The 20,443-nt window shown below is 40.4% G+C and overlaps 1 protein-coding gene across 1 annotated transcript in view; it reads left to right on the forward strand.

The window, feature by feature from the left end:
• Nucleotides 1–16,894: 16,894 nt before the first annotated feature.
• Nucleotides 16,895–20,443, forward strand: part of LOC122988989 (receptor-type tyrosine-protein phosphatase C-like) — a 101,424-nt gene continuing 97,875 nt past the window's right edge. Inside the window, exons 1-2 of the mRNA XM_044361675.1 lie at nucleotides 16,895–16,998; nucleotides 19,046–19,060. Of these exons, the coding sequence (XP_044217610.1) occupies nucleotides 16,935–16,998; nucleotides 19,046–19,060 (79 nt within the window). The 5' untranslated portion in view covers nucleotides 16,895–16,934. The remainder of the gene's footprint in view (nucleotides 16,999–19,045; nucleotides 19,061–20,443) is intronic.

The raw sequence follows: 20,443 nt of genomic DNA on the forward strand, positions 1-20,443 counted from the left end.
GAGGATATATGCAGGCTGGAGCTCAGATATTAATGGAGCTGAAAAACAGAAGGAGAACCATCCATTGTGCTGCCAGCCATTTCTTCCCTACCCCGCCGAAGCTGCCCCTGTCCAGTCACCCCCTTTTTACTTTCCCTATTCCCTCCTTATTCTTCCTTTCCTTCCTTCTGCTGCCTGTGGGCTGAGATGAGATAATGCTCAGCCTCTCTCTTTCTCTCTTGCCTAGAGATATTCACTCCTTTCCTGGTTGTCACAGCAGGGGCAAAGGGTGGACAGTGACTTTGAAATGAGAGGGACTAACTTTCAAATTTTAAAAAAGCAGCCAAAACTAGGGAAGATAAATGAAAAGCTGACTTAGCTGGATATCCAAGGTGGCTATTGTCTGCTCTCTGTCATTCAAGGGCACGGCAGTGACCTTCCTCCTTTGTTTGCCCCCTTCCTGTCTTCCTTCCAGCCCTACCATGATCTGTCGACTCTGGCCAGAGAACTCCCTGGCCAAACTGTGGCAGTCAAGGGCGAGAGGTACAGTAGGGTGGAGGGCAGCTGAGTGAACACTGGCCTCAACACACAGTCCCACCTAAATAGTTCATACTTTTAAAACTTTTTTCACATCAATTAATAAAAATTAATCTGAGAAAAAAACAAAATAATTCAATTGTATTGAATTCTATAAGACAGCTTTGTTGAGACCAACCAACAAAGGCTTGATAACACTGTACATGTGGCACGAGGGGGCTGGCAGTCAGTGAAGTCTGGCCCCGGGCTGGCAAATCGCTGCCCATCCTTGGATGACTTGCCCAACTAGGCCAGAGGGCACAGATAATGGGCAGAATCTTCTAACCCTTTACTTGTGCCAGAATGTCTCCACATTCAACATTGTTACATCCACACCTTATATGGGCAGACGGAGACAGACAATCCCTATTCTGTGGTCCAGAGAACTGTGAATTGGCTACGGATGGAGAAGTGCGGTGGACAGGCCAAGCCAGGTCGCCCTCAACCTCTGACCCAAAGCTTTATCATCTCCTATATCTCCTGTGGACCACCTCTAATCACCTTTTTATTTGAGCTTTTTAAATTATAAACTGGCTCATTGTGTTGGTCATCCGCTTCCAAATTCCAATAAACTAAATAATTTTCACGTAATATCTGCATTTTTTTTAGAAAGTGGTGCTTTGCAAAATTACTTAACAGTATAATTCAACCCTTCATGTGGCCCAAACGCTGCACAAATACAGCAGATTTGAACATTTTTTTCCTGCGAAGTCACTGAGCTTCTCTGTCGAACAAACAGTCAAAATAGCACCTAGAGCACACAATCTTAAACTGCGGTCAGTGGCTCCAATTACTCTTGTCTGTCACTCTGTTAATATTACATCAGTATTTATTCATATATTCTTACAGTCATGACTTTTTTCATGCACACACTTTGCACAATTTTAAGTTTGCACAACTTGTTAATGGGGCTTGCAAGTTGGCAGCGCTGTTTTGCTGTCCACTTACTCAAAGATTCAAATGAAATATATTTTCTACCATGAAGCAAGGTTTTGATCTTGGAAGTGAAGCAGAGTGTCAGTGAAATACCGTTAAAAAGGAGTATAGTTCAAAAAGTTTAAAATTTAACTTTTTGTGCTTGCTTGGGTGAGCGTTTCAGCTAATTACGCACAAATCCCTCACGCTCACAGCTCCAATCCACCGGCACCGCTGTCTCGGCAGAGGACAAAGAAAACAAAGGAGACTGACAAACAAACAGTGAGTGAAAAAAAATATAAAAGAGAGGAAGCTTTCTTTCCATATAGCAGCTGAGCTGAGGCGACAGTGGCGTTTAATCAGTTGGTTTTTCCAGAACCGTCAGCGTGAGCAGCCTCGGTGGTGCAGCCCTCTGATCAGTGCTGGGAGAGGAGCTCCCCGCCGAGCTGCTGCCGCCCCTGAACCACAGGTCAGTCCTTGGTGAGTAGGTTTCATTCTGCTGTCGCCTTCATAGTACCATCTCCTTCTCTCATTAAGATACAGCGTGTGTCTATGTATGTGTGTGTGTGTGTGTGTGTGTACGTGCACATTCAATATTTATGGTCTTGTGTTTGTTTCTGCATGTGTGTGGAGTAAATGCACCCCAGGACTAGCCTAAAGGGGTTGTGGATTCCTGGCCTCCGATGAGATCCGGCAGCACTACTAGGATTTCTACCAGTGGGGGGGTTGTGTGGGTGTGTGTGTATGTGTGTGCGTGTAAATGTGTGTTAGAGAGATAGATGCAAGACGCATCAAGTGACTTGGCGCCTCGGGGTCAGACACACACACATGCAGAGAAAGAGCTGGGGCTGCGGCGGGGTAAACAAGAGCAGACTGTTAGATCTCATCAGCCTCATCACACGCTTTATTATGCTGATTTGGGAGTATACTGTAAACTAATCAGGAATCCAGGAGTCACAGGGGGGCATTCGGCTTAAAGGTTATGCGTATAGAGAGAAGAAAACTTGCTCTGACTCTAAGTTCTTAACTTTTTCTCTTCTCTTATTTCCCTGTTTTTGCTTACCAAGGCCCCTCCACTGCCACAATACAGGAAGAATCGGTGGCTAAAAGGTCATAACCTTTCACCCGGGTTTGAAAGATTCATTTCATGTCTGCCTCAGTTCATTTCAGAGGTGTGGGGTGATTGACTGGCACTAGAGAACCCAGTGTGGACCAAGGATTTTGAATGGAAGTCAGGACTCTGCCTGTCTGTCGCTATATGCTAATATTGGCCTTTAAACAAATTCACCAAACACACTTCTAGCCTCATGTTTGTTCACTTGCATAAATGCATATGATTCTTATTCTGCGGGGAACATCTACTCTGCCTTAGACAACAACGCGACAGAGGAATGTTATAAAGTTCACAACGTCTATTAATTTTGAGGCATCTGAATAACATCTCTGTGTTTATTAGACCTGGCGGCACGCTTCATAAATAATGAATAAAACAGTCCCCTCTCGCTTTGTGGACGTGAGTTTTTAAACATTTGTGTTAAAAAGTCAGAGTTTCCTTTATAAAACACCACTATGTTCCACTTTTTCTAAACCAGGTTGTGGAAAGAAATGTACACAGTTTTAATTTGGCTTTCTGTCCGTTCGTGTTCTCGACTCCTCAATGACAGCACATCTAACAAGCACAGAGAACGAACACACACTCGCGCTATGCACTGCGGGTTCCCACAAAAACATGCAGATGTGGCAGATGAGCAAGTTAGAGAACAAGTAGCAAACACGCAGGCAGACTAGAGAGAAAAGACTAGTGAGAAAAAAGATACACACAGGTTTTCCAGTCATGGTGCTGGAGCAGAGACAAGGGTGTTAATAATAGTTTTGGTAAATGCATGTCATGTGGTTTACGATGCAATAGTACACAGGCATGTAAATGCACATTGCACAAAAACACATACATGGACTCCTAACTTCACCTTTGCGTCACCTCTAAATGAACTTCCTGGTCTTTTAATCACCCAGAGAGTGTTTGTGTCAACACATACAGCATGCCTTCACTCTGCTCTGCAAACTCAGTGGTGTTGCACTGATGTGGCCAGATGGAGAGAGCATCAGTTTTCATCTGCACCTGTGTGCATCAGTGTGCCTTGATATAATAAGCTTGTCTTGAATGTGTTCATGGCTGTCATCCTAAGATTGTTTGTGTGTGTGTTAAACCCAAGCAGGGCGACCAGATCCTCCTCTCCCTTCCTCTGACACAGGAGGTTCCAGCGGGGCTGTCTGTCGTTTAGGACTCGTAAACAAGGTGCATGTTGAGAGTCGAAGGGTCCTGCTGCTTTGGTGTCTCCTCTGAGCTGTCAGAGAATACGTAACTGTGCAGCGGAAAAGAGATGAAGAGAAGACTGGAAAAGATGGAAGAGGACAAGACGAGATGGAAGAAGACAAATCAAAAGAGTGAATGACAGGAACAAGGAAACAAAACAAAGTAAAAAAAAAAAAGGAAGAGGAAGACAGAGGAGGAGAAGACTGAGGAGAACGGGACAGGATGACAGAAAAGGATGGAAGAGGATACAATTGGAGAAAAGTTGACAAATCAGAAGAAGACAGGATATTTCAAATGATTTTAAATTAAATAAAAAAGGACAGAAGAGAACAGGACAAGAACAAGGAGACAAAACAGAAGGGGACAGGACAGAAGAAGACAGAAGAGGACAAAATAAGAAAAAAAGGACAGAAGAGAAAAAAATCAAATAGGACATGAAACAGAAAAGGCTAGGACGAAAGAGGACAGAATGGGACAGTTGAAGACAACAGGTGATTGGACAGGATGAGGCAAAAGAAAACAAACTGATAAAAGACAGGTGAAAACAAAACGAAAGCAGATGAGACTGGCACAAGACGACAAAAGAGGACAGAAGAAGACAGAAAAAAGACATGGCAAGAACAAAAAGACAGTGCAGAAAACTGAAAAAAGACAAATTCAAACAGTAAAGGAGAGAGAGACAGTGAGAAAGACAAAGGGAACATGACAGGAACAGGGAGACATAGAAGGACATGACAAAAGATGATAAAAGACAAATAAAATAACAAAAAATTAGGTAGAAGGTGGTAGAAGACAAAAGAAAACAAAATCAATAAAGACATGAGAGGGACAAAGAGTTGAAACAGAACAGGACAGGACAAAACCAAATACAACCAAATCCAAAAAGAACAAGACAGAAGAAAACCAAAGAGAAGTGGACAGGACAAAAGAAGACAAATTTAAAAGGCCATGATAGAGGACAACAAAACTCAAGGGGGTAAGACCAGAAAGAGGAAGACACATCACTAGAGAACAAGACAAAACCAAAAAGGAAAGAAGAGAACTAAACCAAATAAGACAAGACAGTAACAAGGAGGAAATAAGAGTGTGAGACAGTGTGACACGGAGTGAGACAGTGTGAGACAGTGTAAGACACTGTGAGACAGGATGAGACACTATGACAGTGTGAGACAGCGTTAGACTGTGTGAGACAGTGTAAGACAGTGTAAGACAGTCTGAGACAGAGTAAGACAGTGGGAGATAGTGTGAGACAGTGGAGGACAATGTGAGACAGTGGGACATAGTGGAAGACAGTGTGAGACAGAGTAAGACAGTGGGAGACAGGTTGAGATAGTGTGAGACAGTGTGAGACAATGTGAGACAGTGGGACATAGTGGAAGACAGTGTGAGACAGTGTAAAACAGTGGGAGAAAGCATAAGACAGTGTGAGACAGGGTAAGACAGTGGAAGACAGGTTGAGACCATGTAAGACAGTGTGAGACTGGGCAGCAGCACGTGTGATGACCTGCCAGCTGACAATACAACCTTATATCTCCTCGCTCTGTGATTCCTATAAAAAGTGCTTTTGTTTTTGTGAGTGTGTTTGCGAAAAACATTTGGTTAGCCTACACACACACACATTCACGCACTCACACACACACATATACTAGTCACCTGGAGGTGGTGGGTGGGAGTGGGAGGATGGGGTCTGTGTTTAGCTGTGGGCCCTGCAGACAGGGCGATCAAAGGCTCCTCAGTCTTTGTCTGCTAACGTTGAATAGACAATAGTAAAGAGGGCCCGCTTTGATTTCAGCTCACTTTTATTGATCACAGAAGAGCAGGGATTGAAATATGAGAGACAACCCTGAACTGGATTCTTCTTTAGCTATTGATTATATCCAGAACAGACGGCATTTCACGATGATCCAAGTTTTTATTTTATCCTCTTTTTTTTACCATGAAAAAGTGTGTCTGGCTCCTTGCCTGTCTTTCAGGTGCAGCTAGTGATGCACTGACTACCTTTATTTTACCAGACAATGCCTCGTCTTAAGGCTCATTTTTAAGCTGCTTCTTAAAGTTGACGTCCAAAACTTATCTTGGATATGCTGACAGCAACCCTAACTCCCCGTGTGCTCTTTCATCCATCCTCAGCAACCTTTAAAGCTGAGTTTTAGGAGAACATTTTGTTTCATAATTTCAGAGGAGGTACAGTCAGTGTACTCAGGAGACGGGGGATCGGGCACAGGGGGCGGAGGGGTTGGCTGCAGCACAGAAAGGACCGTGGGAACGAGGAAACACAGCGTGGCCAGGTACTACAACCCCCTCTTTCCCCTCTCGCAGCACACACACTCTCATACAAAGCTTTTCTCCCCTGTGTACAGGGCCTCAGCTCATCTCACGAATGTCTTGGCTCCAGCGGCAGCTGTGCTTAAATCACTCCTGAGACGCAAACTGCATGGCCTAAATTTGAGACCAGCAACCAGTTTATTGTCCCGGGGTTTACTGTTATGAGGTGAGATGCAGAACTGCCTATGAGCTCAAGTTGTGTGCAAGTGTGTGATGGTTTAAATTTAACTTGGCCGGTAATAAAAGTCCAGTCAGTTCTAGTGCCATGGTAATTAGAGAGGAACTGCAGTATTACATAATATTGCATGTGTATGATTTAACAACAATTAAAAGATGACAGATTGATTCAGAAAGTGCCTCAAACTAGTAGATTTGCTTAGCTCAAGAACAGTTTGATTTTGAAAAAAAATCCTTAAAAATATTTTTTGTTTTTACCATTAGCAGAATAAGTTTACCCATCTCAAACAGGACTTGAATGTTTCTCATGACATCTACTTTACTTTATTTCATGGCTGAGAAAAGAATTTTGTCTGACTGTCTATGTGTAGCCGGCGAGGTCCCTTCATCTTTAAAAGTGACTCTTTAGGGCCTGTTTAAGTTGAGCTGACAGATGTGGTTATTTGGGGACAGCTCATTGGCAAGTTTATGGCCAGAGTGCTTATTTTACTAGAGCCAAGCACATGTGCTTGTGACAGTGAGGGAAATCCTTTCGGAAGTCTGGCATACGGTTGAAATATAGGAGACTTAGGAGGACATAAAACCCCCTGATGTTTATCACCAAAAAGAAAAAAAAACTCTTGACAGTTTTGTTGAAAAACGCGAGATGATAAAGTTTGACTGCATTTATCTAAAAATAAAGCCCCATTTTAAGAATGCTGTCAGCAGGATCTAAATATTTGATTTGCACTTAAATGATTAGATCCAATTTGCATTGTGCAAATTAACTAACTCCCCTAGCACAGTCAGTATTAATGCATTAATTAATTTAAATATGCAATGGATTTTATTGGATTTTACTGGGAGCTGAGTGCCCTTATCAATGCAGTGATCATTTTTTAGAGAACCAAAGCTAATTTATCAATATGAAGCCACATAAAGTTGTAATTTTAAAGTAAACTGGTATTATCTTTACGGTGTTGTGAGCATGTGTGCTTACATATTTGCATACTGCATACATTAGACAGGAAATAATTATGTTCTGTTAATCTGTTAATATAAATGTTGTGAATGCAAATAAATGCTCTCAAACACTCAGTGCAGACCTGACAACTTTCTCTATTTATGGGCTGCAGTCTGGTCAACATAGTGGGGAGGAGGTGGGTGACTAAAGTCTCACATAGGAAGCAAAAACAAGTAGTGGTGTGTGTGTGTGTGTGTGTGTGTGTGTGTGTGTGTGTGTGTGTGTGTGTGTGTGTGTGTGTGTTGGGGAGGGCTGTCTACATCTGACACACCCCCAGCCACCTGTAAAGCTTCTCTCGGAGGATCACATTTCTTTTGAACACATTTAAGACGGCATTTGTTTCCAATAGTTTACAGTTTGTGAAAACGCCCGTTCCGGAAGGCTGGACCGATGCTTCCGAGTTTAGTTTTGCTGGCTGGCGTTTTATAAACCTCCTGTAGGGCTGCTGGACGGACGAGGGAGAAGCAGTGCGTGCCTTTTAAGAGCCCCTGACCGGTTTAGTGAGCCACTTGGCTTTTTATTTTGGCTCAGCTCACTGCAGGCTGCTTGTACTTTACTGTGCCCCCTCTGCGCTGGCCTGGTGGTTGCAGATTAAGGACATGCAGAGCAAGAGTCACTCATTACACCACTGTATGTGTGTGTACACATGCTTATTATGTGTGGTGTTTAGTGCATGTGTGTGTCTGCCTTCACATATGTTAGTGTGTCAGGAACAGTGCTGACGAGTGACGCCAGTTGTGGCCTGCTGGGTGTAGCTACCGACTGATAAATGACTGCAGGGACAGTCTTTCTTTACCTGAACCTCACAACATTTTCCCTGGGGAGCAGCTGCTGACAAATATTCTAACCTGAAAACCAAGCAAGCCTACAAGACAACTGTTTCATTCTAAATATGAGTTTAACCTGTTTAAAGTTACTCAAGTTCAAACAATAGCAGCTTTCAAATGATGAACAGGACTGCGCTGCTGTTCCCGGTTGTGTTTGGAGACTGTCCCTGGTGATTCTCCTCTCCCAGCAAACTAATATGTTTGAAGCTCAGGCTGCCATTGCCAAGCATGTGCCACAAGCTATTCCAAATGTGCAAAAAATATTGATATTCCAGGCTTCTAAAAACAAAACAAACAAACGAAAAAAAAATCCAAGTCAATGTCCTCTGGAACGGCCCTATTTTTCTGCCTCAGAACACTCAGAGATCACCTGGGACAAATGATGAGCTGAGAGATTATTCTGCTCTTTCTTTCACTTGCTTTCTTTAATCTACACATACACAGACGCATGCAAACCATGCTTAAAAAATACCATAAGACACAAACCCTATTTTTAAAAGGAGTGCAGGCCTTCCTCTTTTTCTGTATTCTTGTTCTAAAGCAGTGTGAGCACCCGCAAATTTACATAGACATACAGGGTATTTCTGCACTTTCTACACTTTAGTTTCACATTTGGACTTTCAAGAATATCAGTTGCTTAGATAAATTATCTGTTCACAGCCTTGAAGATGCATGTTACTATAATATTTTTTAAATAATTCTAATAATTAATATTTTAATACACTTTAATTTTTGCATTGACATATTTAATCACATGGACAAAAGGTTGGATACATTTAAAGAAAGAATAAAGTTTATCTTTTAATTTTAACTTCTTATAAAGCTAAAAGCAGTACATGTGTCTCTTTCTATAATCATATATATTAATTTCCATTTCCATTAGTTTCCTCTAAATATGCATATGCATGAGCACTAGTGGCCAAATGGTTTGAGTGTACATTTAACAAAGTCCAATCTGCTACAGAACATATTTATATATATTAAAAGAACAAAAGTGCAGTGAAGACTTTTCACCACAAGATGGACTTAGGGATGCATGGATTTGGGATGTATTGTATGACAAAAAAACAGAGAAAACTGAATGCTGCCTAACTTTTTATAAAATGTTTTTTATGATTACACCCAAAATGAAGAGCCAGTTTCTGGCAACATATAAATATCTCTATACTTTGAACCAGAGGAGTGCATGAGGGTGGGGCTATAGATGCTGGCAAGCGCCTAACAACTGGTGTATTAATTCCAGTTATTTACTTTTGTTTGTTTTCACTGTGTTCAGGGCTCCATGGGAGCAATTTTTGCTGTGATGAAATTGAAAAGCAGTCCCTGTGGAGTTCATTACAGAGAGAAAGCCAGTGCCCACCCCCACTGCTCCCTGGCCAACAGGGATTTGCAGGCCCAGAGGGATGAGTTAGTTTGGTGGGAGGAGAGGAGGGAACCTAAAGAACGGAGTGAGGGTGTGGCGGGAGGGGGGTACTCAGGGGAAACAAGGAGGAAGGAGACCATAAACACTCAGCTAATGACCTCAAACAAACTAACAACACAGCAGAAATTAATGGCACGGCAAAAATGAAGAAATTCACCTCTGGAGCAAATGGCAGAATGTTTTCTTTCTTTAGACTCAGAGAAAAAATGAGAAAAAGTTTGCGAGAGTGTAATATTTCTAATGTAAACTGAAGAAACTTGGGTTCATCAAATATGATTATGTATTAACTATTGAAGCAAAACTCAGTTAACATTTACATCCAGCATAGTGTGGTGTCTTCTTCTACTAAATCCTACTGTCTAATGAAGACAAAACAAGTGTAGCTTACAGCAAGGAACACTAGTCATTGCTGCCCTCTGGTGGTCGGAAGTATTAATAACTCCTTTACCTATATAACAAACTATGTATCTAGCAACTTCAAACTGTAAAATAGTGCTATAGTTGGCTAATAGTTGGCTTGTCAACCAAAAACATTAACGTGTTCTTTTTTTTAACAGCATAAACAAACATCAAAAAGTATTACATAAAAGTATTACAAGTGCAATACTTTTTTCCCATTTCAATGCACAAGTGTCCATGTTGATTTCAGTTTTTTTTTATATAAAGGATACAGCTCAGTTCTTTTGCTTTAAAGATTCAGCCTGTCAGGTGCTTTGACACTGCGTGTGGATCTTCTCAGCACAGGTGATGAAGGGAGTCTGCTCAGCTGGTGGTTCAGCTGATGCAGTACAGGCTGGATCTTCATTTGCCTGTTCTGCAGTCTCTTGTGTTTTCAGCAAGCTCCTTCGATTCCTCCTCAGGATTTGACCATCCTCTGCTCTGACGGTGTAGGATCTTGGACTTACTTCCCCCGGAACAGTGGCTCACTGTGTCATGTCTTGCCAGTGGCACTAAGCTTCTCAATGACATGTCATAGTTTGCTTTTTGTCTCCTTTGCCGATACTTTTGTTTCTGCTTCACCTCTTTGTGCTCCTCTTTGTGCGTGGTGTGTAACCTACGTCCTATCAGAAGCTCAGCAGGAAACGTGCCATGTTCAAGCGATAAAGCTGCTCCAGTGTGGATCCCCATAGCACAATGTCATCCACATACACATGTACTCCGCCAATGCCTTCTATGATGTACTCCATGGTCCTGTGGAACACTTCGGGAGCAGAAGACTTTCCAAAAGGCATCCTTTGGAAAGAGTAGTGGCCAAACGGTGTATTGACTGTACAGTGCTATCTTGATGCAGTTTCAGCTGCCAAAAGCCCTGGGATGCATCCAACTTGCTGAAGAACTTTGCGCTGGCAATCTCACTTGTTATTTCATCTCTGTGTTTCATCTCTATGTTCCCTCTTTATGTTGGAATTCAGATCTTTTGGATCCATGCACACGCCAGTCTGTTTCTTAACACACACCATTGAATTCACCCATTATGTGGGCTCCTCCACTTTCTTTATGACTCCCAGTGACGTAATTTGGTCGAGTTCTTGCTTCAGCTTGTCTTGTAGCAGCGCTGAAACCCATCTGGAAGCATGGACGACTGGCTGTGCATCATCTTTTAGTTGTATATTGTAGGTAAGGGTAAAACACCAAACCCTTCGAGAATGCCTGTGCATTGGTGTTGATACGGTACACCCTCTTGACTCTGCCTACATTTTGACATGCTTTGTCACGTAGCAGTGAGTCATCTCCTTCTGGAAGTACTACAAACATGAGGTAGTGTTCTTTTCCTTTAACTCTCACTTTGAATCTGAATATGCCTTTGGTATTGATGAGCTGTCCATTGTAGGTTTTGAGTGGAACAGAATTTGGATGAATGCCTTGCTTTACCTTTGTGGCTCTGATGCTGAGCCCATTCATCAAATTGGCCTTTGGTACTGTGTCCAGCTTGAGAAGAAGGACAGCTCCGTTTATATGTAATGTCCACTTGTTCTGCTCAACTCTGTTCACACTTGACTGTGACTGTGCTACCATGCCCACGAACAATGAATCACAGAGAGCAGTTTCTACCACGGTATGCACATGTTCACCTCGGTTTTGTTTCCCTTTGGACAAGCATTGCTTCACGTACTGATTCTGTCCCTTTAAAGTTGTTGCAGACTTTGCCGTAGGCTGGGCATTGTTTTGGTCCATGTCGAGTGCCACATATTTTACAATTAAAAGTTTCTGAGTCTGTATACTGTTTCACCTGCCATGCTCTCTGTTTCTGTGTCTGTCCAGACACTGTGGCTACCACTGCACTGTCACCATCCCTCGTGCCATCACTGAATGTTTTAGCATGCTGCATGGCTAATTCACTGGTGTGGCAAATCTTCACGGCTCCAGCTAAGGTAAGTTCAGTCGCTTGTAGCAACCTCTCTCCCACTTTATTGTTATTATTTCCAAACACAAGTTGATCACGGATCACTGAATCTTGCAGCATTCCAAATTGCACATTCTAGTTTTCAATTTCAAGTCTGTCAAAAAACATCAACGCTCTCAGCATGCTGCTGGGTGCGTGAGCAAAATACATACCTTTCGAACGTTTCGCTTTTCTTCGGTTAACAGTGTTCATCAAACTGTTTGACAACTGAGTCCTTATTGTCTGTGTCGGTGTACACAAACATGTTGAATACCTCCAATGCTTGAGGTCCTGCGACGGTAAGTAGTAGTCTTCCATGCAATGGGTTTGCTATCTGAGGGCTTGCAGGTACAGCATGAATTGCTGTTTGAACATCCACCATTCATGGTCAACATTTCCAGTCCAATTCAAGGAATCAGGCGGCTTAACACTTTCCATGACGTCCATGTCTGCACCACTCCTAGCACCAATATAAACTGAAGAAACTTCAGTTCATCAAATATGATTATTTATTAACTACTCACCGGAATGTGAAAGGTTAAATGAAAGAAGTCCCTTTTGTCAGTACCTATCAGAATTTTGTGCCTCCACAGTTGCTGGAAAGAAAATGCTGCTTTCAGCTCTGTGATTGGTGGTCCAGCTATAATTTTTCAGAGGGCTGAGAAACTAAAACGACAGTAAAATTGACCGATCATAACCATATCTTCCGTTTAAATCGGCAGGCTTTGTTTTCACTATTTTATGACAAGTTTAGCCCGCCGTGCGCTGTGAATGGGTCTGCACCATTACCACGCTGGTACACCAGTAGTGCACCAAGTAGGCAGAGTCTACACACTACTGGACAGTTATCATATCCGGCAGATATGCCAAATCTGCCGCCAAATTTAAGCTGCGAGAGCAATGTTTACGTCACTACGACCACATGGACCATACAAACACAAACAAGTCAAAGAAGATTGATAAGACAGAGAACTGATGAATGTCATTCAGACTTACATAAAATTGTGATACATATTGTGAACGTTACTGTCCATGCTGGCAATTATTTATCAGCTAGGAAAGCTACCATGGCTTTTGCCCTGTAGGCCGACATTGTTGTTTGTTTTGTCAGCTGACAATTAAGTGGTTGCTGCCGCTGGCTGATAGATTACACGCCATTTAAACAGTTTTCCTGGCCTTTGCCGTTACGTTTGTGCACCGGCACACTGAAAGGCAGTAGACACAATCACAAGCTAGCGGGGAAAAAAGCAGATAAACAAGCCAGGAGTAACCATGCCTAGTGGGGCATTATCCATGCCTTGTTCAAGATTAACTTTTTATTTAATTCAATGAAAAGTTGGCGTTAATCTGCAAAGGAAGACTAACACTAGGTCTAATTTGGTGCAGAAAACCAAGGCTTTTTTCAACTCCAGGATTTCATTTTCAAGTAACTTTTGTTAATCCGATCATCAAAACGGTAAGTTTTTAAAATCTAATAACGGCCACCGCACCAGCTGATATATTTCTGGCCATTGCAGCCACTGCTGTGTATGTTACTTTATTTAGAAAAATGGTCATTGATATGCATATGTCGCTAATATAGGCTGTGATGTGTGTGTGTGTGTGTGTGTGTGTGTGTGTGTAGGCTTATTAAATGTTGTTTGTTTTGTGTGGTAGGAGGGTTGGCTGTCATGCACCTTTATTCTGCTGAAGTGCACACAGCTTGTGTGATGATGTGATTATTTGTAAGGAGGATTTGCACTTGGCTCAAGAAATTATCTGTCTGTTTTGGTGATATCTCTCACTCCCTCCGTGCTGTTTGCATTGGTTAGACTAAGTTAGCCTCTTTTTGTTTCAGAGCTGGAGTCGTCATAGGTAACTTTTACAGTACTATAGGGGAGGACACAGTAAGTTGGGCTGGTAGTTTGCTTTTTTTTCGATGAGGGAAGGGGTTCAGAAGTTTTAAGAGTCATGGTTTGCTAGAACACGTAATGGTTGGAAAAGGTCAGCCTTTGCTTTTTATTTTCTCCTATACTACCTACCTTTGGTGTGAATATAATAAAATATGGTTATTTATGGTGGCGGGAGGGTCATGCATTTTCCCCCCAGTCACTCAGGGAGTCTCAATGAAAAATATTTGTAGCTCTGGGGAGGGTCAAGATAAAAAAAAAACAACAAATGAAGTCAGTGAACAGTGCAGTGAGCATGTGTCTAAAAGCCCGATAAACCAAAAGCTACATCTGAAGATGAAGGTACTTCACATTAAGGCTAGTACTGAGGAACAGACAGTGATGGACAGACTTGGTGTCGCTGCAAATGTTTATCGGTTTTTTAGTGAGGTTTTAGGTTTTCACACAGAAGAGATGAGGATGTGGTATTTTGATGAAACAACTTCTTGTTATTTAAGGAGACTTAGGGAGAAGGGAAGTATTACAAAATTTGACTTAGTTTATGTCCTATCATCCTTTAAAACAAGGAAGTATAACTTCTTTATTGACATGTGAATATCTTATCTTGGTAAAGCACCCGTAAAGCACCCAGGAAGCGCACTGGGCCCATAGATTGTGTAAACATAAAGATGTACGTAGCGTAGTGTGACGTCACCCATTGGTTTGTATTGGAGCTGGTTTGAAGCCCAGAGTTGCAGCTTAAGGTTGGCGCCACCTATTCTATTTGGAGCCAGGACCTTCCAAATAAGGAGCACGGCGTGTTTCGCGCTCTGGAAACATGCCCTGCTACATCAGAAACACAGAGCGGCAAACACTTGGGCTAACATTAGCTACTTTAGCTAAATTATGCTAACACAGTAGGTATCGTTATCAAGTAATATTAAACTTACTGAAATATTGTGACTATAGTCCGGCTCAGTGTGATTCCTGGAGCCGGGGAGAGCAGCAGGTGAGCCAACTGTCAATCAACACCCACAGGACAGACATCAAAGCTACTATACATCTTCAGATCTTATAAACGGAACAATAATTTCCAAAAGGTCCACCAGCACACTTATTAGATGGCCAGAATTTAAGGATTGAGACCATCATGACTTGTTGAAAAAAATTATTGACTTAGTATTTCAAGAGAGAGTTGACGCTTTTCGAATGGGAGTCAGCTGTATCCAGCATCTGGTGGTCCTTGGTGGCATTGCAGTTTAAGATACTTCCTCATTGGCTTCAGCGTGAAGTTGTGGTAGTTGATATTTGGCCAGGCTGTGAAGCCAATTTGACATAGCGGCCAAACCATGTAATTGCAACTTCCTGGTCCGTCACATGATGCACATTGGCCCAAAAAGCATTTTTCCCGCACACAATATAAAAGGAGTGTCTGTAAAACGTTAGATAAAATTTTTGAGTGTCTCAAACCCCCGCAAAATGACTTGTTTAACTATCAGAATTTGATTCATTATGTCCAATAACATTTGGTAAGTCTAGAAGAGCCACACAAATCATTTTTTCCCCATTCAAGTGAAAGGAGAGCCAACCGGAAGTTAGCTGGCTCAGCCAGCAGAAGTCTCAAGTGCACATGTTTTATGGACCCAACAATCAGGAAGTGTGAGCAACATCTGGGTAATTTCTGTACAGCAGGAAGCCGATTTTTGGCTTCATGCGCCACTGAGCAACTTTCATAGGACTGAGCAGGTGCCATCTAGTCCAGAATCCAGTGCTTATAATACATCCATGATCTTGAGATGCACGTGCCTGCAGCAACATGGTGGACGACAATCACAATGGTCAACCATGGTGATCAACCGTATGCAGGAAGTCATATGACAACATGTTACCGTGGTCAGCAATAAATTCAAAATAAAGTAAAGCTCAGGGTACAACGTAAACATTATTGAGAGGCTGTGTAATATGTTTGCTGTCGTTTAAGAGAAATAAAGTCTCTGTTCCTAAAACGTGTCAATGGCTCTCCTGCTATTCTTCATTGCAGAGTTCGTCTGGACTATTACAAAGCTAGTTACCAGCTACGAGCCAGGCTAGGCAGGTTTGGAGCTGCATATCTGGAAAGGTCAAAGTTCATGTTTGTTCAAAGTTGTAACATAAGTTAATGAAGAATGTGTCAAAATCTGAATACCAGTTGATTTGTGACCTAATGATGCATGGAAAAAGTGTGTGATTTAATTCCTTGTGTTTTTTAGGTGACAATCAGTGTCCTTGAGGGCTGTGAGGGTTTCAGCAGGTTCTCTGCAGAAAAGGCCATACAATTGGGTATCAGGCCATATTAAAATCTATACTTAAAAGACTTATAAATGAAATGATATGTGGACCTGAGTGACTTTTCAAAAATCTTCGGAATGAAATGGAACACCAATTGCAAGCTTAAGTTGCCTAATATCAGTGGGAGCAAATCATTGCTGTCAGGTTTCAAAATCTGATGGGAAGACTTAAACCAGAGGTGTGGAGGCTGTTATAGCAGCAGATTAATGTCCATGGTATCACAATCATTGGTCACTATCACATGTGGAGAAAATGTTTAGTTGTCCATGTACTTTTGGTCAGGCAGTGTATTCAGAGCTTCTGCCTGGTAAACAGGAGTGCTGTTACTTTAAAAGGAGTAATAAGCAATAAATTTTTTTAGGAGTTATACTGTAGGTCTATATGTTCTTGTATGGTCATTGAAATTATTGCAAATTTGACTTAATATAATGTTAATATAATTTTGTAAAATTTCTTAATTAAAAGAAAACGATGTTTAATGATTTTTTAAAGTAAATCCTAAAAAACATTTAATTTTAGCATTTAAAAGAAATGGAAAAAATGACAAGGATGCAGAAGAAGTACCCCTGGCTTTGTTTGTTCTGGTATTGAAAAGGCGACTTTGCTGTGAGAATTAACTTCCCACAGTTGTAAAGTGAATAATTTTTTTAAATAAATGTGGGAAGATTGTAGTGTCATCTTGAAAGGGGAAATGTTGTCACATGACTTCCTTTGTATAGATGACTATTGTGATTATGTGCAAGTTGCTCAACCAGGTGCTCTTGATGACCTGGGTCCCCCACTCAAACATACATTCACACACTGTAAGTCCTGGATATGGCAGGTCCCTGTAGTATCAAGATCCTGCTCCTCTGTGCTGGGATCATTGGTGTGGCTGACTGTAAGTAACCTTATTTATTATTTCAAATAAAATATAAGGTGCTGAGAGATAGGATAGATAAAGTAGTATTAGTAACAGAACACATGCCTTTTGTATTCTTCTAAGGTGTTGTAAAAGTGTCTCTAAAATTATTCATACACATTAATGCTTTTTATTTAAGTGTGTTTTCTTGTTCTCCCAAATCCACAGTATGAATACATTTTTTCAACAGAGTATCTGTTTTATCATTACATATTTACTATATATAAAGCATATTTATTTTGGTGTTTAGTAATTGGATTTCTCTCACTTTGTAAGAAATGCAATCGATGTAGACCTTGGTAACTGTTGAAGACTCACCAGCCTTTAATAAATGCACTGACCCATTAAATCAGAAGTCATGAGCCTGGACATTAGCCTACACTTAGACTTGAATTTTAAATCCCACATAAAGAAGGTGACCAAAGGAGCTTTCTTTCATTTAAGAAATATTGTAAAGGAATGGCTGTTCCTATCTCAACAAGATGCCAAAGAACTTGTTCATGAGTTTATTTCAAGTAGATTAGACTACTGTAATGCTCTTTTGACCGGTCCTCCAAAACAATCCATTGATAAACTTCAATTAAATCAGAACTCTGCTGCCGGGCTTTTAACTAGAGCAAGAAAGAGAGAACATATCACCCCAGTTTATGCTAACCTGCGCTGGTTCCCAGTGTCTTTTAGGATTGATTTTAAAATTTCTTTTACTTGTTTACAAGACTCTTAATGGTTTGGGATCGGCCTACGTTACTAATTCTTTGTTGTTTTATAATCCTTCAAGGCTTCTTAGATTCTCTGCTGCCATTTTTAAAAAAAATACAAACTATCAAACAGATAAGAAAATCCACAGCTCAGCTTTTTTTTAAACTTTGCACCAAAACTATGTAATTCCCTGCCAAAGGATATAAGAGATGCAAACTCTGTGACATTTTTTAAATGATGATTGAAAACTCCTTAATTTCCTTTGTCTTATTTCTATTGTTCACATATTCTATTGTACTAAGCATACTTGTTCTTGCTATTTGCTGCCTCTTTTGTTTGCTATTCATTTGATTGATTGCTTTTATCGCACAGTATTTACGTTTCTTTATTTTCTTGTTTCTTCACTCTATTGTAAAGCGATTTGAGCTACACCCCTGTACTGTATTATTATTATTATTATTATTATTATTATTATTATTATTATTATTATTATTATTATTATTAACATTTTGTTATTGAACATTGTTATACTTTTAAAAAACATTTTTTATGAAGGAACCAAAAATTACTGCACACTGTTGATCGCATGTTCTCACTTTACTGACAATGTATCGGCCCTCAGACCCTCATCAGGAAATGTTGATGATGGAGTTTTTGGTCACAGTTTATAATCCAATGCACCTGCCCAAAAAAAACTTTTCTCGAGTGCAAGAATTTTGTGTTACCTATAAGTTTGTTTGTTTGTTTTTTAAATCAACAGACATCAGACTAGAACTGCAAAAGTAGCTGGGTTTATGACCATGACTGAAGTCATCTAATTAAGTTGTCGGCCCTGCTTTTTATGCCCAAACTGGTTTAATAAAACATACGTAATATATTACATTTAATTGTTTTCGTGATGTTTATAATTCTACATTCTAATTACTCAATTAATTCGCTCACTTTTTGCTTTATGCTGTTTCATTGTCACAGCAACGCCAAAGCCAGTATGTACCGCAAAATGTCCCCTGTGATCGTATATACACACATAATGTTTCTGCACATTATATTTAGTTATATTGCTTCATTCTGTATTAATTCAAATGGAAAAATAGAAAAAAAACCCTACGGTATGCTTGTTTCTTTGGTGCGAACCTTATCCTCTGTCCTGTACCTCATACACCTCCACTGATATCACTGCAAAGCTACAGCAAGTTTAGATGGAAATGGATGTTTTAATAAAACAAACCCTGTTTGTGATGTGTGTATATTTATGTTATTCTGTATAGTAGTCGTATACACCCCTTCATTACAAGTGTGTAAATATCTTTCTCTTTTGTTATTCCAGGTCAAACTTCATCAGGTGAGTGACTGCAACTAAATTCTCTTAATATATAACATTCAGTTGTAATTCTAATGTTTATAATATCTTGTTCTACCATCAGCTGTGCTTTACCATGTGCCATACCTTCACCTCAGCCTCCTTTTACCTCAAGCTCACTTTTCACTGTCTCATGTCTTCATGTTCATAGTAGCACCAAAGCTATGAGGGGCCATTAGGGACATTATTCAGAATTTCCATGCATACACATGTACTTTTCCTCTCATATACACATATGAAACCAAAATCATTCACATAGTACACTGAAAACAACACACATATACAAGTGAAATGCTTTTACATACACAACTGAAACACTCTCACATAAACAACTGAAAAATTATACGCTTACATACACGACTGAAACGCTCTCATGAAAACTGTTGAAAAGCTTTCACACATACTAGTAAATGTGCTAACCACACACGCATACAAGTGAAATGCTTTAAATACACAACAGTAACACTCTCACACAAACAACTGAAAAATTACATACTTACATACACAACTGAAAAGCTCTCATAAAAACCATTGAAAAGCTTTCACAAATACTAGTAAAATGTGCTCAAATACACAACTGGAAATGTTCCTTTCACATACACATATGAAACCAAATCAATTCACATACTATACTGAAAACCTCACAGACATACAAATAAAATGTTACGTTTTGAATACAGGACTTTCACTTGAATTAAGTTGTCACACATAATGTCACAAACTGAACTGGCTGACAGTACAGTAATCCTCGCTTAACATGATGCTGATGTGTATGTGAGAGGAAAAGTACATGTATATGCATGGTAATTCTGAATAATGTCCCTATCTGCCCCTCATACAAAGCCAGCATCTTGTCCAAAACTATGTGAAATGAACACAGCCTTCAAATGGACATTATGTACCCTTTGCACAGAAAGTGGATACCCAAGTTCTGGGAAACCGTCATAGTTGCCAAAATTAAGGAAGGTTTAACACCAAAAAAACAACAAAAAACCCCCCCAAAACACGTCTAACTCCAACTACACACAAATAAACTGTAGGAGGAAAACATTACTACATGATAAACAGGTCAAAACTATGTTGAATTATTGGCATATACACTAACATGTGGTATTCACATGTATATATATGTATATATATATATATATATATATATATATATATATATATATACATACATACACTATTATATATACTATTATTGCTGATAGCCAAGCTCGTAGCCAAGCCCAACACTATTGTGCATCTTGTTTGCACCTTCATAAATATAATGAGCCTCTGATATCAGTCAAACTGGTGTCCATCTCACATCACCTATTAGGGGAGGGGACAGATGCTACTGTAGATGACAGCAAAAGCAGAAGT

This window comes from Thunnus albacares, chromosome 9 (genome assembly GCF_914725855.1).
Source record: "Thunnus albacares chromosome 9, fThuAlb1.1, whole genome shotgun sequence".
Taxonomy (NCBI): Eukaryota; Metazoa; Chordata; class Actinopteri; order Scombriformes; family Scombridae; genus Thunnus; species Thunnus albacares.